A 14,929-nucleotide genomic window follows, 5' to 3' on the forward strand; every position below is an offset into this window, starting at 1 on the left:
TTTGAGCAATTTTGAAATTTGACAAAACTACAGCACCTAAAGTCTTGATTTTTGCATGCAGAGTATCTATATTGACTAAAGTACATTACAATCGTGTAAAAACCAGAATTTAAAAACAAATTGAGTGCGTTCTCTCCTCAGCAAATGTTATAATATGGGTTTAAGTTCGGAACCTGTCGAAATTTGACCGAAATGGATTCATTTTTTTTTAAATGTGAGTTTTTACATTATCGGATTTTAAGGAAGAGGAAGTCATTTCAGTCAATTATGTGCATTTTTAATAATATAACCCGGAAGCGGGCCAGAGCTGGGGTTGTCCGGGTTAATTTCTCTGCTGATTAAAAGGTCAAAAGTGAATTTTGGGCACAGGGGTAAAAACTTAAAAAGAAATGCTCAGATTTTGTTGGATAGTGTGCAATTCAAAGTTTGAACCGGGGTTGATAACACCAAAATAGCTATTAAAGTTTTGAGGGGATGAACTCACAGCCCCCTAGGCCTATATTGGCTGAGTTCAACTTGAAAATTTAATAAATGAATATTTATGAATATAAGAGACCGTATTATTTTCTTAACTGGATGTATGATGTTTAAAGTTAAAAATGAAATTGCACCCTCCTACCTCAATGATTTGTTTCGTCCAGTTAATATCATTCATTCTGTTAACACTATAGAGGTAGTGTAAATGGCGATTTATATGTTCCAAAGTGCAATACAAATTATGGTAAAAGCTCTTTCCAATACAAAGGTAGCGTATTATGGAATGTTATTTCGAAAGATAGTCAAGTCAACTCACTAATGCAATTCAAAAAGAAACTCAAAGAAGACCTGAAATTGTAGCACAGTAATTCTGCAGTTCATACATGTCAAATGTTTTTAAATACTTATACGTGTTTCCCTTTCAATGATTTTTAATTACAAAAACTTGGTTTTCATGCTGTATAATATTTATATAATGTATTTTAATGCTGTGTAATAGCTACCGGTATGTAAGCTCAATTAATGTATAACTTCTACGTGTATTTAATGCTTTTATATATGTTTGTCTCAGGGCCCTACTGAAAATCAACATTGTAATATTTGTTGAGTAGGTAATACCCTGTTTAAATATGGTTAATAAATAAACAAATAAATAACTTGAATGAGTTTTGACGTAATTTAGGTCAAACTGAGCTTGTAGGCCTATATGGCCAGTGGCAGCACCAGGATTTTTTTTTTTTGGGGGGGGTGCAAAATCAACAAATTTTCGCAAATTTTGCGCACTGAATTCCCGCAAGAACGGAAATTTACGTAATTTGGTGGGTTTTGCCTCAAAAGTTGGGGAGTGGGGGGGCAAGACAAATATTGGGGGGATGCGCCGTCACTGTACATGGCAAATAAAGAGTGATTTAAAACATATGGTTCATCCCGGATCCCAGTCCGTTCCCGTAAATCGTTTTGCGGTCCTCATAGTTCACCGTATTGATCGTGCGTCCCTTTAAATTTTGATTACTAGTTTGTCTTCTGCACAATGATATCACTTATCATATTCTGAACTTTATCAGTTAGATTATAGAAAAAAGAGATATACTATGATTATCAGATTAACATATTTATGGAATTCTTTCAAAGTTCTTTGAGTTGAATCGAAACTATACTGTTTTAAAACTTTACATGCGTTTACTGCTTCTAAAATAGTAAATAAGGATTTTAAACGGCAACGACCTCTAGGTGGCTCTCTTACTTTCGCGGGGTTTTTACACGTAAAGGGATTGGAGACTTGATAAACTGTTTATTACACTACGAGAAACCTTGTAAAGAAACGTCGATATTTCCAGCATCCGGTCACAGATTTCGGTAAATACAAAGGATAATGTAGCGTAGATGTCTTTTGATTAAAACAAGTCACTTCGATTGTCTTAGCAGGTCACAGAGAATTACACCGAGATGCGTACAATTTGAGGTCATTATTTTTAAAGGTCTCGATCAAAATATTGGGATGGGTCATTCTTGATCGAAGGGTGATCGTGATCCATTTCCTGAGCACATCAGTTTTGTTTTTGTTCATGTTTGACGACTTGCATGGATGATTGAAGTAAAGGTAGACAATGTTTTTATTTTTAAATATTTTTTTCAAGCTATTTATTGATTGAAATACTGAAACACGACAGCAATTTTGTTGTCAATGTTGATGCCGGTAAGCTTAAACAATTGACATTGTTGATCATTACAATCGAGATCTATAAATCCACTGTTCCACGACAAGAAGATAGTTTAGACCTACATGTAAGTTAAGTAATTCTTGGCCAAATTGGAACATTATGTTGCGTCTATGTAGTGTGTGTACGCAACCAATGTAAGATGCGTGTATCATATGCTTTCTTGATTTGATAAAATTCTTCTGTACCTCGTCCTCGCTATTTGCATGATCTGCGCATGTATTTATCGCAGAGCCACAAGCATTCGTAGTGTTCGCTCTATTTCAAGAATTACTTAATGTACCTGTAGTCTGATGTTGCTCAGACTGATCATATTTATGGGTTCCTGTAGCCTAAGGCTTAGAGGGCCGATGCGATGACACACATTCGATGAGTGTAACTGATATTCTCCAAATTTGGACGGTGCAGGTGAGGTTGGCCTGGATTCAGGCATGAGAATTTTCAGTTTTTTAACTGAATTCAGTTTTTTTAGTCAAAATTTCTGCAACTTTATTTAATTCATTTTCAGCTTGTTTTGGGTACTTTGCCCAATTTCACACACATTTTCAGTTTTTTTAGGAAAGTGCAGTCTCATGCATGTGAATATGTTTTCAATATTATATTCGCATTTGATAGAGAAATCTATCAACTATCCACGACGACAGACGATAGCTACTGTGTGTATAGAAGATACAGTAGCCCCTAGAGTGTTGAACTATAGTATATTAATTACTTCAGTCACTCAATCGTCTCCAATTTTCAAATAGTTAAGACTATGTGAAGTTTAAATTACCGAAATGTGAAGTTTAAATTACCGATTAGCCCTAACATTCTGGCCATATTATCTGTTAAAATTACTTCTAGGGCCGCCAGTGGCACTTTCATTGAAAAACAATGTTGAGCATGCAGGTGTGTTCCCGGACACTTTAAAACATGCCATCATAGGTCCGTTGATTAAGAAATCATCTCTTGATAGGAACATGTTAAAGAACTATAGACCTGTATCGAACATTAAGTTCCTATCTAAGGTTATTGAGAGAATTGTTGTAAACAGCATTACCAAACATATGCAAGATAATAATTTGGGCGAGCCACTGCAATCGGGCGATCGTGCAGCACATAGCACAGAGACGGCATTATTAAAGGTCAAAGATGATATTATGACATCTCTTCATCATCGAAAAGGGTCTTTCTTGTGTTATTAGACTTGAGTGCCGCCTTTGACACGGTCAACCATAACATCCTTTTTCAGCGAATGCATCAAGAACTTGGTATCAGTGGCATAGCCCTTCAGTGGATGAAATCATATTTCAGCGGACGAACCACCAGTGTATGTGTAAATGGTTGCCAATCAGCGAAGTGGGCCCTCGACTACGGTCTGCCTCAGGGTCAATTGTTGGTCCCATATCTTTCAGCATCTACACCATCCCAATTGGAAGAATCATACGCTGAACACCGCCTTTCTTACCATCTTTATGCAGATGACGTGCAACTGTATACCAACTTTGACCCGGCATGTCAGTCGTCCATTGATCGTGCACTCTCCTCTCTTACATCATGCATTGGTGACATTCAATCATGGATGACGTGCAATATGCTTCAACTCAATCGTGAGAAGACTGAATTCTTCATCGCCGCTTCATCTCATGTTAAGAACCAGATGCCTGCTGTCACACTCCAAATTGGAAATGAGGCCATTGAACCATCTGAAACAGTCCGAAGTCTTGGTGTTATCTTCGATAACTGCATGACTATGCGTAACCAAATTTCTTCACTCACACGCAGTGTTTCATTCCACCTTCGCAATATCTCTCGCATTAGACGATTCTTGGACTTTGATACTAGTAATGACATTATCCGCTCACTTATCTTATCCAGGCTTGATTATGGCAATGTTCTCCTCATGGGTGCCAACACTACTGATATCGCTTTCGCCTTCAGACCCTCCAAAACTGGGCTGCTAAAATCATCTTTTGTGCGAAGAAAAGGGACCATGTATCGCCGCTTTTACATCAGCTCCACTGGTTGTCTGTAGAGGATAGAATAACATTCAAAGCCATGCTGTATGTTTTTAAATGCCTTGCCGGCATTGGACCAGAATACCTGTCATCATGTCTGGAACTTAAGAATCCTCGCGAGGGCCTTAGATCCGCCTCAGATCGCACTCGCTTGAATGTGCCGATCATACGCAGTTGGACTTTTAAATCCGCTGCCGACAAGGCATTTACCTACAATGCACCTCTGATCTGGAACAATTTATCGTCATCTGTGCGAAGTGCTGAAACAGTCTCTGCCTTTAAAAAGGCCTCAAAACCCACCTGTTTCCGCAAACATAATTTTGCTTGCTTCATTTTTCTTTTGTTTTTCAATTGTTTCTTGTATATATTTTGCATATGTTTTGGTTTTTCACGCTGTGATCTTTTGAAATGGCGTGTAACAAAAGCTCTCATGTATGTATGCAGATGCTTGAACGATCCAGTACAAAAGTTGAATCATTTTAATGCTAAAATCGAGAACCATGATGGTTCATTTTGCTGACATTCCTCTTGAAATATTCTTGTGAAAGGGATTCAATCAATTAAAGCTGCCCTCGCGAAGTAAACCCAGGCCCTTGCAACTCCTATACCAGCGCAATACAAAAAGGTGTGGACACCGTCGGCTTCCCCTGTGTATTATGCGCCGGTGTCATTATCACGTGACTGAAGAAAAATGCTGCTGCCACCACAGAATTCGAGACAGAGAACCGGGACTCGACCGCCATCTTGATACAGGCATGGAACAAACATTGGGGGTATTTGGTTTCCCTCGGAAAGCGAACGAGGCATTTGTCGTCATGCAAGTGCGACATCGCAAGTTCCGGATCGCATGATGGGCGCATTTGAGAGTCACACCTTTTATATAGGCTCTCATTTCGATAAAAATCACAGTTTATCGCACATTTGATCCGGGTTTTGATCATAAAATCATCGCACACGCCATTTTGTGAAAGTGAAGAAAAATGCTACTGCCACCAGATATAGGCTAAGTAAAACAGCATATTACTATCAAGACTTATGTTTGAAAGCTGTCCTCAGATCGATGCGTCAAGTTTCCAGTCCATCGCACTACGTGCTCTATATTATTAGTCCATGGTGAACCATGCAGATGACATGGATGCTTCACAGAACAACGGTGAAACATAATTGAATAATTAAGTGTGAAACCGTGTCTTTTGCCATTCATTTTAAAGGCCCATATCACTTTCATTAAAAAGCAGTTACATTGTCTCTTGTCCGTGAAGCACTGTGCCGTCCTTGATTTTTGTGAATTTGTCTTTCAGTCTGCATCCACAGTTCATTAGCATCACCATCCACTGAAACTCAATGTATTTTGACAAGGAAATCGATCATGATGTGGGATGTTTTAGCAAGGAGGGGTTTACTATTAGTATTATTGAGCACATCAGTTGCTGAAAGAGCTTGATTAATTAATGAGTACACATCTGAATTTCCTTCTTATTTTAGATCAACTTTGGAGCTATCACCGTCCATCATGACAGAAGGAGTACCCTTCTTGCGAATTGTGTCCAAGTACCCGCTACCCAAAGACCTGAAGCAAAGAGCCAAAGCATTCTGGCAGACTTGGACTCTCAGTCGGAAATCAGAATTACGAGTAAGTTAAAATTGTTGTCAGAAAATAAATCTGCCCATTTTTAGTAATAATATATGCATGCAAGACTTGGTTACAGATATTGAATACATATTGTGGCAAGCAAGTTATTATTTTCTCTATTTGCATTTTTCAGAATGATATCACATCTCTTGCAGTATGCACCTTGTATGTTGCCAGCGTTGACAAAAAGTAAGTTTGAACTTTTAATTAACCCTAACACCCAAAAATCGTACAAAATCTTACGATGCAAAATTCTGCGCATGCATGAATCCCAGGGTCTGCTTGATGATGCAATCACCCTAAGTGTTATATCGCGACGGAATTGCTGGCGGGCAGCAATAACCCGATGTAGCTACCGGTCCGTGATCGTGTGGTTGGCATGCGGGGGGTCAAAGGTTCAAACCGCGGGGGTGCCAAGTCAAAAATTCTTCTTCTCCTTGACTTTTTCGGATCTTCATTGACTTCCGATCCCAAAAAGCAGGGTCCAGTGTTAGGGTTAACTAAGATGTATTTTTCCAGATTAGAGCCTATGTTAACCCTAACACCCAACAATCGTACAAAATCTTACGATGAAAAATTCTGCGCATGCATGAATCACAGGGTCTGCGATGACGCAATCACCCTAAGTGTTATATGCGCACGGAATTGCTGGCCGGGCAGCAATAACCCGTGTAGCTACCGGTCCGTGACCGTGTGGTTGGCATGCGGGGGGTCAAAGGTTCAAACCGCGGGGGTGCCAAGTCAAAAATTCTTCTTCTCCTTGACTTTTTCGGATCTTCATTGACTTCCGATCCCAAAAAGCAGGGTCCAGTGTTAGGGTTAACTAAGATGTATTTTTCCAGATTAGAGCCTATGTTAACCCTAACACCCAAAAATCGTACAAAATCTTACGATGAAAAATTCTGCGCATGCATGAATCACAGGGTCTGCGATGACGCAATCACCCTAAGTGTTATATGCGCACGGAATTGCTGGCCGGGCAGCAATAACCCATGTAGCTACCCGTCCGTGACCGTGTGGTTGGCATGCGGGGGGTCAAAGGTTCGAATTGCGGGGGTGCCAAGTCAAAAATTCTTCTTCTCCTTGACTTTTTCAGATCTCCTTTGACTTCCGATCCCAAAAAGCAGGGTCCAGTGTTAGGGTTAATGGTAAATATTGATCTGTTAGTAATCTGCTTAAACACAGACCCGATAGCCATTTCAGCCTGTGATTTAAGCTGCCACAGGGAGTGTGCCACCATGTGATTAATTACGACCAACAAATTTGGCAATATTAAAATGGTGACTGTAATACTTCCATCCGACCATGATAATATATCAAGAATGTACATATATGTAGAGGCTTTAAATTGTTAGTTTTATAAAAGATATTCTGTTATTAATTTATCCCTATGATTTGTATCCGAATGGTTATGGGTGGCCTGGATATTGTTCAGGCTATCTAAGTTTGCGACTACCTGTGCAAAACACAAGTGGACAGGTTACTGCCTAATCCTGTGTCTGTAGGCTTGTATCCTCTAGGTCTAATAATCCCAATCATACTTGTAAACAAGCCTGTAATAGATTTCATGTGCAGAAATTCTGATCATTATTTTTAGGCTGTTTAAGCTATTTGTAGCCCATGTGCTGAGATATACATAATAATTGCAAGTATTGTGTTTGTGTGTGTTTCAGGCAGCAAGAACCAAATGCACAGGACAATCCCACATTATCACAGCTACTTGCTGCTACCAAAACAAAGTAAGTCAAGTACACATATTCACTTACATGTATTGGGAGGTTAAATTATCTTAGCATTATCAGATGTGCGTAAGGTACCTGGAACGCAGCTTGGGGTGAATAGTTTGTTGAAAAGAGTTACTTGTAAAGCAATCAAAAGCGTACGTACAAACAAACAAAGAAGCATACTTTATACGGTACTGGATTTAAAGAGATACTGAATATGAACAATTGTACTTGTGATAAACTGATCAACCTTGGATTGATTAATTTAAAATGGCAAAATTAATAAGACCAAATTGGGGCTGATATAGAAGATATTAATTTGATAGGCTCATCACAGCACCAGTAGGCACTGATGTTGGGTTGTAGCTACGGTGTAGCTCACCACTCACTTCTGGGTCCCACCACTGAAGGTTTATTTTGATACTAGAGCCAACCACTCAAACTTAAAAACATGTGTATTTTACCAAATTTATCCTTAAAGTGCCCACTTTTGTTAAAATCTTGCTAAATCAAGCAAATTCTGTAAATTGCTCTTGGCACTGAACCGTGCTGATATGTTGTGCAGTGTATCTCTTGTAACAGCCCAGCAAACACAAAATGTTTTACAGAAAACGTTTAAATGTCGGGTTATATAAAGGGTATAAAAACGTTTTAATAACATTCCAAAAACATTTTTGAAACTGGGGTTGAAAAAATATTTTGCGAAAAATGTTTGCCCAAAATATTTGCAATAACGTTTTAAAAACGTTTTTCACAACCTTTGTATAACCCGACATTTAAATGTTATTCAAACGTTTTGAGAAAAACATTTTAAGAACATTTCTGTGTTTGCTGGGAGTACAGTTAACGTGTAGAATGATAATTGTAGGTTGACATTGACAATCAAGCATGAAATAGCTTCAAGGGGTGATGTGTATTTCTACTCAACTCAATTTTGATAGTCTATCACTTTGAAAGAAACTTAAAGATGCCAGGAATGTGGGATGCCTTTTAAATGTTCTCACCAACTGTATTCATTAACTGATAAAAAAAAATGTACAGTAGCATAAACAAAACAGAATGAGCACAATCCAGCTTGGAACCGAGACTAGCAATATAGAACACGGATTTGAACGCTGTATAAACACACGGTACACGCAGCGCCTATGTAACATCGCAATCTCACTAATGTTACACTGATGTTGGTGCATTGATTCATTGTTTACATCGCCTATTTTTGGATGCTCGTATAACCACTGCAAGAGGATACTCACATAATGTGGATGTAATGAAAGTAAATTACAAGCAGAAACCTATTTGACAATTGTGTTTGCTAATTACTTTACACAGTATCGTCACATTCTTCAAAAGCATGAGCATCTTGCAGTCTGAACAGAGGTTGAGCACTGAAGTCAAAAGAGCAGTATTAGCAGTCAAAAAGAAGTATTGTGTCACAGTGGCATTGTTCAGAAAATTTGAAACGTAAGTACATGTATGCACATTTCTTTTACTTCTCTTTCAGTAATCACACACATGTTATTGTTACCAATTCAGATGCTATAATTCGAGACCGAATTAAAAAAGCCTAGTTTGCGTATGATGTCCTCTCATTCAGACTGAAAATGCGCAGGTCAGAAACCAATCATGCCGCGCCTTTGCCGTGACGTCAGACGCAAACTAGTCTTTTTAATTTGGTCTTAGATTACAACATAACATGATTGGCTAATCCATGCTTTGAAATAGTTTTAAACTGTACTAGGAATGCAACATTTCTTGATTGAATATATACTCTGATCAGCTCGTAATAGGCGGGACTCATAACATCGTGGATTGATACAGAATGGCGTACACACAGCTAGGCGCAGCACCTACGCGTTTTGCGTGAATGACGCACGCTTTTGTGATTTTATGTGTGCGTAAGTTGGAACTTTATTGACTCTCGCAGTAACAAAAACCAAATAATTCCCGCCTATTAAGAGCTGATCATAGTATAAGTCAGTTATCCAAGCAAATGCCAGCTGAATGAAACAGGAAAAGGTGAGATACCTTGGCCAGGTTGCATTAAGAAGTAAGTGAAAAAAAACCCTTAAAATGAATTTTGTACACATTATCTTGAGATGAGTTACTGTATTGATAATGCTCTGTTTACTAATCTATTCTAGGATCTTTTCCAAAGTCTTCCAAAATGAGGCCTCCTGTGCAGCAGGGAATGGAGCCATTTCAGATGCTGATGAAGTAACCCACCCAAACCGCAAACACACATGTTGGGCCCTGTATCTTCTTGCCAAAGGTCAGTACATGGGAACCAGGCCTGGAGTGTTACTTTTCAGGGTTCCTAGCCACTTAAGGGATTGGATAGCAACGTTTGCACAGTATTTTTTGTGGGATATGAGGGCACATCAGACACATCAAATTGCAGTGAATATGAGGAATGTCCTTCTGATATCAAATAATTTTGATTTTTTTAAATTCACAATAATACAAATTTTATGGCAAATTATTAAAAATTTATATTTTTGATATTTAACAGTCCTCGAAGTAAACTTTATAACTGTATGTAGCTGGGAGGAAAAGCCATCCATCATTTGAAAATGGTGACATTTTGTATTGAAGATATACATTTTTTAAGCTCTTTTTGGGAAAAAATTGTATATCTTTATTATGAAATGTCAAAAATGTTCAAATGATGGACAGCTTTTCCTCCCAGCTACATACACTTTAAGTACATATCATTAGATTTTTAAAGTTTACTGTTGAATATCAAAAATATCAATTTTTAATAATTTGTCATAAAGTTTGTATTATATTGTGAATTTCAAGAAATCAAAATCATTTGATATCAGAAGGACATATCCTCATATTCAAAATGCAATTTGGTGTGTCTGATGTGCTCTCAGGTCTTCTCCAACTCTAATTAGTTGTTTGAAACAGTTGACACTATGATACAACCTTGGTGAAGTGGAAATATTTCTCATGGAATTATGGAAAGTTGTCAGTGAAATATCAGGGAAAACTCAGGGCATAGAATTAAATATCCTATGTGGAATGGATCCAATGTACAATTGAGTAAATTGTTATTTGTGTATTTGTTATTATTGTTCATTTTTTACCCAGGTACATTTCTCAAAGACTGTACAGAGTTAGTATTACCATTGCAGTTACTGCTTTGTTGTATGGATTACATTGTAAGGCAGTCACCAGTGTTCATGCTCAGAGAGAAATATGGTAAGTATGTGCGGATGGTCTGCAACAAGATGAACCGTAGACAATACAGGTGGAGTTGTAAGATAAATTGATAGCTATTAATGACAATGGCATCTGGGGCTGGAAAGGGGACAGTTTTATCTGAGTTTAAGTATTTGTTGTCTTAAATTGGCCATTCCACAACTCTAAACACTGGAATGAAAGGTGGTTGTTATGGGAATGGGAAAGAGATAGAATTTGAAGCAGTTGCCCTTCATGATGAAATTCCAACTAGTAAGAATATTGTCTAGTTTCATATTCCCTTAGTTTCTGTAGAAGAAAATGTTAATCCATTGTACAAAAACTGTAATTTCCCTATGTGCTCAAAGTTTCTTCAGGTCCTGGGAGGAAAAGTGATAGATATAGCAATATTCGGTACTTGACCTGATCAACAGAATCAAGCAAACTTAAATGTTTTAGGCAATTGTCTATATTCATTATTACATTACTTCAACCAAACACAAACTTGGTTTCTGAAATATCTTTTACTATATGAAGTGATAATATTTTGGTCTTACCCTGGTTGCTGAAAGCACCAAATAAATAATAATAACAAAAATATCTAATAAATCGTCAGCTATATCACATACAGACCTATAAGTTTAATACCATTTAAACAAAATCGTTTTACATACAGAGCTACTATGTTACACAATGTTACTCGAAAGATTGGCATGTAGAATTCACTAAAATTATAAATTTCAAGTATCTTCTTCATAAAAAATACTCTCTGAGGAAACTTAATTTAGCAATATGAAAGTTCGAGGCTAAATCTAAAACCTGTATTGTATAGATCTGTATGTGAATCACTTTTGTCCAGTTTCATATAGAACAGTATGTGATGTGACCAACGAAATGATTCGTAAAAAGGCACTCAAATTTGATATTCTATTCATTTGAATTTGTATTACTTGTTTTACAGGTGCATCTCATTATTCAAGTGGGAACAGAACCTCAAGTAACCAGTCAGCCTCTTTAACAGCACTTTGTAATGAGGCTGGTTGTGGGAATGATACTAAAGAGGTTGAGTCTGTGTATGAGAATTACCTGACACCGTTCTTGGCCACCATACCTGAAGACAGAATGACACAAGGTCTGGAAGGATTACCAGAAGTGAGTATTGGTATATGGAAAAAGGAAAAGTTGTAAAATAATCAAATATACGGTGTGCAAAAAGTTTGTTCCGCCCTTATGTCCGGTAACAAATAGCCTTGAAATGCATTGTGTAAGTTTCAATTTAAACATGTTATAAAAGCTTTTGGGCAGGGGCAGAACGAACTTATTGCACACAGTATAGATTAGACGTTTGCCTTTCGTTGATGGAGGCATTGGAGGTCAAAATAAGAGTACCTTCAAATTATTTTGGCATTTTTCCAGGTGAACTTCAAAAGTGTTTGCTTGTCTCTGGGTTATCCATTTTGCCAATGATGTGCTACGTAAGCAAACCTTTGTAACACTCACGCTTGAAGACACAAATTATCGTTTGATATCAAGCTTTTGCCAATAAATGCTAGTTGGAAAAACAAGCAAACAAACAAATCTTTATTGAGTCACTCACTTACTGTTGTTCTTTTGTCTTGAAATTAGCTGGAATATTTGCAAATGAAATACCTGGAGATTTACCAGCAAGCCGGCGACATAGATGAGATGCAATTTCTGACTAGCACAAGTAACCTCTTACCAAGTACCATGTCTTCATCACCAAACAGTGATGAGCCAGACTCTACAGTGAAGACTGAGGCAAAGACTGCTGTTCCTATGACTCCTGTCAAGTGAGTGTAATTGGAATTCAAATGAATTTGTACAAGAGATTTTCCTAAATCCAAAGCTTCATGCCATGCTGGGAAGAAAGGTTTTCATTCCACCTTAATGCATGCAGCTTCGTCAATATAATTCTGTGTGCAATTTGTGTCAATATAGACATGCATTGTGTGCACATTGTAACCATCATTGCTTACTGAGTACCGATATACAGTGTGGAAACTGCCCTATTTCATTGTCTTGGAGCATTGCTATTGTGAGTCTTTACAAATGCAAGCTATGTGCACCTTTTAAAAAATATTTTGTAATAATGTACCTGAATGTAAATCCAAATATTGGAATGCTATAATGTTTTTTGCATGTCAGCAAAAGCAACCTGTGTATTAAATATTGTCATTTTGTGCCATTGCATTTCTACAGGCGAGCCATCACAACAGTGCAAGCCCTTAAGACATTACTTAGTGGTGCCAGTGATACACCAAGTCCTTCTCTTGCCAAATATTTTGAGGTAAGTGCACAGATGAATACAGCAGGTGGACAAGAGTGCAAATTGTTTGAGGGCTAATGGTTCCAATAAGTGACAAAATCAGCGCTCCCAACTGTGCATATAGCTGTTTAGCAGTATGTTCCTTGTCCAGGGGAATTTCAAACTTTAGTTTAATGGCGGGAAATGTTAGGTTTTTACCACTACGTCGAAAAGCAGACCCACGTTAAGAGTACTATAGTTGACAGGTCTTGCCTATATATTGCGTGTTAAAGAAAGTAGACAAAGTATAGGATTTGGAATTAATAATTTGTGATGCTTCTGGGGAGTGGTCTCTAGACAATTCTCAAAATAAAATATATTGATATTAATCAGCGATGTTATAAGGCCTGCTGATTATGAGCTGATCAAACTATAGCTCGTTTTTTTTCTCAAAAGAACAGTATTTTGACTTGGGGTGGCTTACCGATTGAGCTAATGGGCCTTCGTTACTGGAAGTTACAACCAAAGATACTACAATAAATAGTTTGACACTGGCATTGTGTACTTCTTAATTCTTGTATTTTCCCATGAACAGAATTGTTCCACCAATCCCAGTAGTAGTATTCAGGAGAGAATATCACAACTAAGAGAGGGCTACACAGAACACTTCACTGCAGAACTTGGCGTACAATCTATGGATGTAGCTAGGAGCAGGTTTCAACTGGGAGTCAGGCTATACTATAGAGTTATGGAAGCTATGTTGAAAAGAGTAAGTAGGGTACCGCCAAAATTTAACATAATTTACAGACTCTGTGACTTTCATTGTAAACAAATATTTCATCTATAGGGTTTTTCCAGCTCAGTGAAGCCAGTGATGCCAGGATTTTGGTACACCTGTGACTTCAAATATACCACTTTTGGGTGCTCATGTAACATGTATGTATGAGTAAACAAATGTGATTTGTTACTGGGACTTCTGGAAAATACACCTATGTCACTGACTCCTCAAAATAAGAAAAACATACAATGCTGAGTGGCTCTAAATAACCTATTATTGGATTGTATTATATAATTTGATTTTAGCAATAATGTTCTTGTCAGCAGCATTGTTTCTTGACAATACTTGTTGGAATTTTTGTGTTGCTCTGATTAAAACCATATGTGACAAGATCAAGGGGAATGAGTCACATGTCGGCAATTTTCAATTAGAAGTTTTGTACATACTTTACTGGCAGTTTACAAATGCTACATGTCGATGCAAACCCCATCAAAATTGGACGTCTGGTTACCGAGTTATGAGCAATTAATCAATGGCTGAAAACAATATAAAACAAAAGAATTTGAACACTGTTTTTGCTAATATCCCAAAAACAATATTAGTGACATCCGACTCATTCCCCTTGATCATGTCACATATTATGATGGCTCATTACTGATGTCCTAAATAGAATTGAAGGTAACAGGATATCTGACATCTGTTTGTTTTGTATGCTAGGAGGAACAGAGACTTTCTACCAAAGACTTTGGGTCATTACTTAACAATGACCTGTTCCATAGGTCATTGTTGGGCTGCTCCTTAGAAGTTGTCATGGTTACCTATGGTTATGCAAGTAAGTTTCAATGTCTCACAAAACATGTCTCAATCTGTAGATCTGTCTGTATTTATCTTTATTTCTATCTCTTGTAACTGAACAAAAGTTCAATTTTTGAGACAATTTCTAATTCAAATAATTGTAATTATCTGACATAGAGATGGATAGATAGATAATGGTGTAATAGCTTGTGAAAGGACATAGTAACCATCGGTTCAATTTGGCGTCAGAGTTCATAATAATCGGACCTGAAATGTTTTAGCTTTGTAGTGGATGTCAGCTTTTTTTGTTGCTCAAATTTACATTTAAAATAAACCACAAAACATCAGTTTCAGGTCT

General features: G+C 37.5%; 1 protein-coding gene across 1 annotated transcript in view; it reads left to right on the forward strand.

Annotated features, from left to right (window-relative positions):
• Positions 1 to 1,731: 1,731 nt before the first annotated feature.
• Positions 1,732 to 14,929, forward strand: part of LOC140155922 (retinoblastoma-associated protein-like) — a 32,687-nt gene continuing 19,489 nt past the window's right edge. Inside the window, 12 exon segments of the mRNA XM_072178941.1 lie at positions 1,732 to 1,833; positions 5,678 to 5,825; positions 5,959 to 6,014; positions 7,499 to 7,564; positions 8,879 to 9,010; positions 9,691 to 9,818; positions 10,643 to 10,753; positions 11,694 to 11,884; positions 12,359 to 12,543; positions 12,953 to 13,040; positions 13,594 to 13,767; positions 14,494 to 14,608. Coding sequence (XP_072035042.1) covers positions 5,706 to 5,825; positions 5,959 to 6,014; positions 7,499 to 7,564; positions 8,879 to 9,010; positions 9,691 to 9,818; positions 10,643 to 10,753; positions 11,694 to 11,884; positions 12,359 to 12,543; positions 12,953 to 13,040; positions 13,594 to 13,767; positions 14,494 to 14,608 — 1,366 coding nt within the window. The 5' untranslated portion in view covers positions 1,732 to 1,833; positions 5,678 to 5,705.

The sequence above is a fragment of the Amphiura filiformis genome, chromosome 6 (genome assembly GCF_039555335.1).
Source record: "Amphiura filiformis chromosome 6, Afil_fr2py, whole genome shotgun sequence".
Taxonomy (NCBI): Eukaryota; Metazoa; Echinodermata; class Ophiuroidea; order Amphilepidida; family Amphiuridae; genus Amphiura; species Amphiura filiformis.